This window comes from Sphaerodactylus townsendi, linkage group LG02 (genome assembly GCF_021028975.2).
Source record: "Sphaerodactylus townsendi isolate TG3544 linkage group LG02, MPM_Stown_v2.3, whole genome shotgun sequence".
In the NCBI taxonomy this organism is placed as follows: Eukaryota; Metazoa; Chordata; class Lepidosauria; order Squamata; family Sphaerodactylidae; genus Sphaerodactylus; species Sphaerodactylus townsendi.
The window spans coordinates 107,317,291-107,326,659 of record NC_059426.1 but is presented as its reverse complement, the minus strand read 5'-3'; the positions used below and the strand labels follow the sequence as shown (position 1 = coordinate 107,326,659).

General features: G+C 40.0%; 1 protein-coding gene across 6 annotated transcripts in view; it reads right to left on the bottom strand.

The window, feature by feature from the left end:
* Positions 1 to 270: 270 nt before the first annotated feature.
* The window catches only part of LDLRAD3 (low density lipoprotein receptor class A domain containing 3), a 164,312-nt gene continuing 155,213 nt past the window's right edge, over positions 271 to 9,369 (bottom strand). For 4 of the 6 annotated variants that reach the window (XM_048485612.1, XM_048485610.1, XM_048485615.1 and 1 more), the window contains 2 exons: positions 7,131 to 7,476; positions 271 to 5,056 (listed from right to left, as the gene is read on the bottom strand). In XM_048485612.1, coding sequence (XP_048341569.1) covers positions 4,810 to 5,056; positions 7,131 to 7,476 — 593 coding nt within the window. In that variant the 3' untranslated portion in view covers positions 271 to 4,809. The remainder of the gene's footprint in view (positions 5,057 to 7,130; positions 7,477 to 9,369) is intronic. The other 2 variants (XM_048485613.1, XM_048485611.1) reach the window with 1 other exon arrangement.

The window sequence follows — 9,369 nt, the reverse complement described above, 5'->3', positions numbered from 1 at the left end:
AAGGAATTGTTTTTACATCAGAATGCATAAAATATATGAAAATGTTCATTTAAGGATATTTGAGGAATATTTTGAACATCTACTAAATGTAAATATAACTGAGACATGCTACTCTACTGTGTCCTCTTACCAATTGATTTCATACAGTGAGGTAGAAGGACATGTTTACTCTTCCACTGTTTATATATTCTTCTTTTTTTTAAAAAAGTATCTTCTTTAGTACTCAATGTAAATGTATCCTCAGATGGAAGTGGAAAAAATGCAAACATGCCATTTAAATGTATTTATTTTAAGAGTCCAAGTCTAAATATCATCTCAACAAAAATGTATACATGTACAGTCTAAAGAGATGTGTTATGCAGATACGACAGTTATTAAAAGAGCAAATACTGCTTTCAGTTAATGCCTTTAAACATAGGACTTCAGTCCTCAGCCAGTTAAACTATCTGAATGATGCCCAGTATTTAGTGAGGCCCCATTCATATCACACAACAAATATTTATCCAATGTATACATCAGAGATTTCAGTGGTAAACATGTAAAACAGAAGTGGATTTGTGGGGTGCATATGCACATAGAGATGTATTGAGATGTATCATTCTTTTCACACTTGCTGTTTATGGTGACTCCTGTTTATTCTAGGGTTGACAACTCCAGTTTGGGAACTCCTAGGCCATTTATGCACTTGTGGTCTACTCCACAGTGAGTGTACATTCCCTTCAGGTCAGATTCTTGATTGTGGACATGTTTCCCCCCTCCCAAACTCACCACGCAGCAGATCATATAATTCTTGTGGAATCAGCATGTGTTTTGCTTTCTCACTTTCCCCTGCCTTCCCCCACCCACACAACAATAGTTTTGACCACACTTCTGAGACCGAAAAGGCTATCCCCCCGCCCCCAAAACTGACATTAACCTTGAATGGTCTAGTGAATTAATGTTAGATCCCAGATGACACACACACACACAAACTCCAAATGGCAGGCAACCTCCCCAGATGCATATTGCACACAGAGAACAAAAAAGTAAGGGGCGACAAAATGGTAGATTGGCTCAGCTTGGGACACTTGGTAATCTGGTGAGGACAGAAAACCATGGGGAAACTGCTCCGTGAAGCAAACAGCCACGGGCTAGGTGCTGCATACATAAATGCCTTTAGAGATGTGCAAGTGGAGGTTGGGGAGGTCTAGAACTTCAGTGGAGTTCAATACCATAGCGTCCATCCTCCAAAACGTCTATTTTCTTCAGGGAAACTGACCTTTACATTTTGGAAATACACTGTAATTCTGGGGAATCCCCAGGTCCCACCTGGAGGCTAGCATCCCAATGTCATGCACATGTGATAAATGAGCATGAAGTGTGAATCTGCCACAATCAGAGTAAACACTAAACAAAGAGGAAATATGTTTCTTGGGCGGAAATTCTATGTAACACCAAGCAGAGTTACACTCTTCCAAGCCGATTAACTTAAATGGGCTAAAAAGGATAATTCTCATTAAAACTGCATGAATTTTTTTCTAAAACATTACTGGAAATACTACAAACATACCTAGTCTTATGAAACTGTATATAAGACATGGCTTCATTGACTGAATTACTCATGCGCAAGGATATAAAAATTGTCAGGGTACTTCACAAAGAACTAGTGCCCTGAAATTTGGTACATACACAATTTAAGGCACTCTGATTATTTAAAAAAACACCTTAAAAACATAACATTAACACCTGTCCTTCTCTCCCTCAAAAAGGGAGAGTAAAAGCTTATCCTGAATGATTAGATTATTTCCAAGCCACACAGGAAGCTAAATTTTGGCACATATGGCACCTGAGACACACCTGAAATGTCCCACGAAATGTGGGCTATTCCCACATTACCTAAGCAGCTGAAAAATGATACATATACTGTCAAAACACAGAAATTGCTATAAAGGTCTAAAAGAGAGAGGGCTTTTTAGTAACTCAAGAAGTATCCCTCCAAAAACCAGTTAAGATACTTCCATGCAGTACTCAAATTCTGGGGATAAAAAAGCAGGCCAAGATCCTGTCTTCTTATTACCTCACAGCATGAAGGGCATGGCTTTGATCTCCTGCCTCTATTCAAGGACTCTACCACTTTGTCTCTGGATAACATTACCATATTTATCTGGCTCTGTATATCTGGTTGAACAAGTTGGTCTGGTCTCCATCTCTCAATTTCTTTATTTAATTTATCCAGGTCTACCACTGTTATTACACCAGATAGAATATCCCTTAACCAACTATTTCCTGTTTCCCTCCCCCGATGCCATGAACCTAGTTTGGTCAGCTACTCCCTGTTGTCTATTTGAGCTTCTTGCCATACCTCTACCATCTGAGCTGCTCAGAATCTGCAATATACACTGGCTGAGAGAACTTTCCACTTAAGTAGAAAGTGCCTCACTAAATAATTGCTTTAAAACACCCCTTTATGATATCAAGTTCTAGAATAATATTGAATAAGAAAAGAATGTTTGGTTGAAGTCCAATTCAAATGGCCATCAAGAACCACACAGAAGAGGATTGGAGTATTCTACTTGGGCAGGAGAACCTGCTGGGGAAGATAGGGGCAGAGCTTCCACCGCCCTAAAAGATATGTTGAGCTCAAGCTGGTCTTTTTGCTTTATGAAGATCCAAACTGGAGACTAAAAGCAATGAACAATTTTCTCAACAATTCAGTCCAGATCCAGAGAAGGACACTGGGAATGTTATTTTGTTCCAGCATGAACATTAGGCAACAGGAGTGGAGATTAATCTGGATGTGGGGAATTTGATCAGTAAGAGAAATAATTGCCTTCTTGTACTACCCACCCTATTTTTCAGTTAATATTCCTTCTCTGTGAAGGAATATTACTGTGAAGTCTTTGTTGGTGATCCCAGTACTGGAGAGGTATTCACTTACTGCTCACCAATCCTCACAAGCATAGTGAGGAAAAAGGGGAGGGGTGGGGGAGGATCATTGCTGCACATGTTTGGGAAGACATAAGCTAATATTTATTTCTCTAAGGCCCTTTCTGCATGGGTCAATAATCCCGGGATAACGACGGGATAAAACCTGTTGTGGGTGGGAACATCGCACACTTCCTGCCCCAACAGGAGGATATCCTGCGTTTCCCCCCCGAAACAGGTTATTTGAGAACCATGCTATTCGCGATTCTTTTGTTTAAATGTGTTCTGCAGCCACTTGCATGCAAACGGTTGCCCCAGGAAGCCAGTAATTTTGGTCATGCTGCCTGCATATTTTTTTTTTTTTTTTTTAAACGTCCCTGCCTCGTTGCTGCATAGCCACGTGGGGTTGCAGGGATGTCTCACGGCAGTGTGAGATATCAGCATGGCTGTGGGGACCATGCCTGCCCTCCCTCATGGCTATGGAGGTAAATCCCTTTAAAAAAGCTGTGCCTTCTTGCAAAGGCGCAACAGCAGTCTGCATTGCCTCCATAGGCTCTGGTCGCTGCCTGCATGGAGGGCAGCAAACAGGGCAAGAGGGCGAGTGCGTTCCTTGATCCCGCCTGCAACCTGCTCTCTCTGTGATGTGTGGAAAGGGCCTACAACTTGAGCAGATAAAATAAAAACAGGGAGTTGTTGGTTTGGTTTGCAGCCTCAACTGGAAAAGGCACAAGATTTCCAAGCCCATTCAAAGGTACAGCCATGTTGGTCTTCTGGCAACTTAATGACTAACAAGCTTTTATGTTAGCTTAAGATTTGAAAAACGAGAGCACACTTCATCAAATTTAACGAAGGTGCTCAACTCTACAAAAGCTTGTGCTTGAAGAGAAATTAATGTCTGTTGCCATAAGAATCCTCTTTACTTTCTCTAAGCACTTTCCTGTTTGGTGTTCCTGTTCACTCCTGAAGTTTGCTTTTAATGATCCCAGAATGATACAAATAATTTGTATAGCACCCTGTTCTGGATGTGTAGATGTGGCTTGTGATGAGTAATGGGACAGGATAAAGAGACATCGGTTGTAGATTTTATTAAGTGTCCCCTACCTTTCTCCCCATAATTTGAGCACTATTTCCATGCCATCCAGAAGGATGAAATTTGATGCATGCCCAACCCTTGATAAATATGAAAGCAGGACATTTTTACACCTCTGTGTGTTTGTGCTGTCAGATTTATGTGCTGTCAGTTGCTTCAGATTTATGGCAACCCTATGAATTAATGACCTCCAAAATGTTCTATCATTAACACCTAGCTGTCACAAAACTAGTGACGTGAAGGTTACTTCGTAACAGAGGCAAGCATTCCAGCACAAATAAAACCATAGCAGCCTTAGTAGTTCTGTTTCCTCCTCTAGCTTAGATTTAGGGGAGGAGCATTTCCAGTAGCAACCAGGAAAATGGATCTATGCTTGCAGACTGCAAGCTTCACATACTACTATAACTATACACATACTTACACAGACATAAATACATATTTGTAAAACAGCATCAGGATATTCCAAATATGAGTGTGTGGCTATGCATGCGTATATTCAGACATATACATATATTAAATACCCCTGAAATACCTTAGAAAAGTAACACATTACAGACTGAGTCAAACTGAATCTGAACTGAAATTCCAGAACTGCTCCCAGAGACAGCATGCCCAAAGTGTAATATGGCTGAGTCGTTTTAGGCACAATATGCTGGTGTGTTCCTCCAAAATCCTTTGAAATGAGTGTGAGTAACTGAATGGAAGCTTCCACAGCTCCAGTTCATTTCCATGATGTTTGGATTGCAGAAGTCATGAAGAATGAGTCCAAGTGCTTCTGGACATTTAACTTAGCACAGAACGTCATAAATAGCTGCTTACTGTTCCTCTGTGGAAAGGGAACTGATTAAAGAGTCACTTTGCTCCGTTGGAATTTCTTGTAGCATATTGTTAATGGTGCTTCTGCTTTGATTGCTTTCTGAATTCCACTGACTTCTTGCCACTGGAGCATCTGTGCTCACCATACTCCCAGTCCGAGATCGGTAAGGAGGGAGATCTAGATGATTCTGAGATTCTGATTCTGAGGAATATGGGGGTGGAGGAAGATCAAACCATGGAGGTCTGCTGCAACATACAAATAAGAAAACATGTTACTCAATACACAGAGAATCCAGAATTTGGATCTATTGCACTTACCATAAATGAAAACGATCCTGAGTGTAAGATGATTCCATAAAATGTTATAAACAGCATTACTGTATGTAACTATAACTTTTATTATTATTATTAGAATTAATTATAAAAATGATGAATATATGTTTTAATAAATAGTCTATGCAATGCTTCTTTTTTTCTGAAAAAGGTAGACAATCTGCAGCATGACTGAATCTGATAAACAAAACAAATCTATCTGTTAAATACACTGTGAAGGCAGGAGGAAGGTAGACTGACTCTGTGGAAGAACAGCTAATGAGTGAATCCTGTTGAAAGATAAGTTTGCAACAGCTTTAACATGAATAATATGCTTGGCATTTGTATGGCGAGATATATTTAAGAACTTGGCACAAAATATGAAAAGGTTAAGTTAATTGCATATTTTACAAAAGCTGATACTGGGCTACAGAATTGTTCAGGCAGCAAGATACAGGCAATTCTTCCTAGCTTCAAGGCAGCAGTGATAAAGAACTGGACTGCTGGACTGACTCCAAGGCATGCTGGAAATGTGTCAGCACTATAAAAGTTCCTGCCAGCTGCCATGTTATCTCTACAATCACCACTGAAAACAATGAATAAATTGGCTTCCTCTTTCTTAAAAAAACCCTGCAGTTGTGGCTATATAGCTGTTACAACCACCTGGGAAGGCACAGAGATCAGAAAGTAGCATTTTTATTGGGCCCGTGACAAATAAGTGGACATGTCAGCAAGTTCCAAGTGCCATCTTGTAAAAGCTGAGAAAGCTGAATTTAGTGCTAGCATAAAATGTCACCAACTAACCATTAGTCACCACAGCAAAGAATCCCACAGCAAAGAACCACCACAGCAAAGATTCCCTGTGCATTTATATACTGCAAAATACATGAGTTTATTAATTAATCTATTGCATGGAATCCAGACATCATCTCTAACATAACATGGACAGAAACCTGCACACTTTGTTGCATTTCTGTCCCACAAGTGGGGACTTGTGAGTGCTGCACAGTGTGGTCATGCAAGTCTCATCAGTACATACCAATAGCAAATGACAAGTTCTTATCCCCATACTCATGTACAAGCTTTTTCAATGTATTGTTGAAGGCTCAGCTGATTGTTGTGGATTTTCTGGGCTGTGTAGACATGGTCTGGTAGTTTTTGCTCTTTGCTCTGGTAGTTTTTGCTCTTGCCTGCATCTGTGGTTGGTATCTTCAGAGGTATGTCTCTGTGAGAGAAACACATCTCACTGTGACAAACCACTGAACAAGCAAACCATAGATGCGGGCAAAATATTAGGAGCAAAGAATACAAGTTTAATTTTATTTTAAATTATTAATCATTAAACTAAATTATTAATTCTTAAATGGCTGAGCACTCCTTGCCCACTTCTTTGGCAACAGAATGTCAATGTTTTGCACATTTTGCCTGTTATTTTCTAGATCTTCTTTTTGAATTCTTTTATCTGGTATTAGAATACACATCTTTGATTTTTTTAAAAGCCCAGTAAATTAAACTGCAGTAACATTACTGTCACTTTCAAATCTGTGAGCTGATGTGGACTACTTCGAATACAGTATTACTCACCTGGACAGGCCCCTAACAATTACAATTAATATTAATAAGCAAACCCCCTATGTATCACAAACATTTGGTACCACAGTATATTTCAATAGGGACAAAGCAGTTTTCCTAATACTTGTCAAGTGTCATGAAGAACACTGTAAAGAAAGTGACAGATTGTATTCCAATGACAATAATTATTCTAACAGGACTCAGTACTGTCAGCCAGTTGCCGGCTATCAATAAAGGTTAGACGGACTGTAGGGTCAATCACTAAAATGGAACAAAAGCTGCAAACCTTTAAAGAAAACAGAGTAAAAACGTTGTATGCAATAAATGAACAACATTGCTATGTAGAAACACATGGGTACACAAAACTAACAATGCATCACAGCTGTGGTAGCATATTTATGAGCACAGTACTAGGATGCATGCCTCTTGCACATACCTTTGGTCTAGTACAGCTTCTGAATAAGATGGTGGAGAGTCTAAATCTGGTGGTCTATGGTAGGCCTGGTTAGACATGTACTGAACCCCATTGTTGACATTGTAGGTGACACTGCAATGATGTGGATGATCAAGGACAACCAGCCGGGATAGAAGGACAGGATGCTGCAGCCGGTGCACTGGGAGTGTCATGAGGTTGTTGCGTTTTCGCTGGTGGTGCAACACCAAGGCAAGCAGGGCCACTACCAGTACAAAAATGGCAGAGCTGCCAATGATTGCATAGGTAATGCTGGGATAGTAGAGCAACTGGGGCTCTGTGGTCACATAATCCTGGTCACTGCCAGATTCTGCAAGGCAAAGAAAAGGACAAAAATAGGATCAGCCTCAGCAGAAGAGTTGACATTTCCCTCATACGTTCTCTAGTAATATACTTTTGCCTGGCTGACTTTCCACTAAGTTTATTCATTCTTCAGGAAGCATGGAACTTTCGCTTATCAGGAACATATGAACATAAGATAAGCACATAAAATGGAAATTGCACATTCCCCCTGCCTGCATTGCATGGTTCTGACGTGCACAGATTTACTCAAAGACTTTAGAGGGAAGCAAAAGGTCTGCATGAAAGACAAAGATGATTTCTTGGCCTTAGTTAGAGGAGTAAGTCACATGCACATTCTGTATAGTAAGGTAGAATTCAGTTTATCAGGTTCTCAGTTGAATCCTTGTTCAAACAGAAACTGTGCCCGGGGCGCATGTGCTCTGTGCTCCTACTGCAGCGTCACCCACCCCCGCCACAGCCCCTCGAGGGCCTAGCCACACCTCCACCGCTGCTCTGTCTGGGGCGTCGCGCGACCCTCCCCCCGCCCTGTGGGCGTGACGCCACTGACGGTCATTAACACAAATATGCTGGTAGATTATAGCTGAAAAAAGCAGGAGAACAAAAATGCTTTAAGAGTTCTCTGTTTAATTGCCTGGAGGACCCTTTTCTTGCAATGACCAACAAGGATACATGATATTTACATCCTAGTGCTTATAAATGGTTTTGACCACATGGCATCATCAATTTCCAGCACAAAAAAGATATAATGATGAAAGATTCAATTAAAAAAAACTTTTGCAATGCTGCTTCAAGGGAGTAAAAGACAGGCTACCAATTTCTTATTCAAGCAGTTTTAATATCAGCTGGTAATAAAGTAAACATTCAACAGTTTCTGTAGTTGTGCATCAACTGAAAGTTATTTCCTGAGACCCAACAAGCAGTTCCCTGTCCAAATATTCAGAAGCCAAAATCATATTTCTCTCTGTTCAAAATTTCTGGACTGCATTTCCACATTTTGTTTGGCAGCAAACTACCCTCCACACCCACTTCAAGAATTCTCCTGCAAAATATGATAGTGGATTTAAAGGATTTTATTATATAAATTTAAACATATCTGTTTAAATAATGGTTCATCGGCTAACAAAGAAAGTAGGTTAAAAGAATATCAGTCATTCCCTGCTCTGTTATCTCAAGCCAAAGAAATTTCTCTCTCTCAATATCTGGTTTCCTGACAAGAGCCCTTTATAGGTAATCCAAAACTATCTTCAGTGTTCACTCAAAGTTCAAGCCAAACTGTGACAGTGTTACAAAACATCCTAAGAATTTAGTTTGATTCTAGTCCAGTAGCATCTTAGAGACAAATATGACTTTCAAAAACGCATACCCCCGAAAAGGTGTTACAGTCTCTAAGGTGTTACAGGACTTGAATCTAGCTGTTCTACTGCAGACCAACATGGCCACCCTCTGAAACTGGGTTCAGTGTGTAATCAGTTTGACAAGATTATATTTTCTTCAGTTTTAGTCAGCTTCATTTCACCTTCTCCACTGTGACTTGGTGAGGCACATACAGAAATGTCTGTTTCCATCTTAAAAGTCATGCCCAAAATTGCCATAGCAAAATTCTTATGCTATTCCAAATTATTCCATTTCCTATAGTTGATGGAATTTAATGCTCCAGGATTCATGTATGCCACCTTGCAGTCCATTGTGGACTGAACCACTTCTGATGACAAGCAGATACTATGTTTGCATGCTGTGATAATCAGTCCCTGAATCTGCAGAACCTGGTTTCTTCCTTCATTTCCAATGGAATAATAATGCTGAAATGCACTGTTCCTTTGCTGAATGTTTCTTCCTTTTCCTTTAAAAATATGAAGTTTGCACCCCAATTTTATTTTCTTTACACACATAAACACCATGC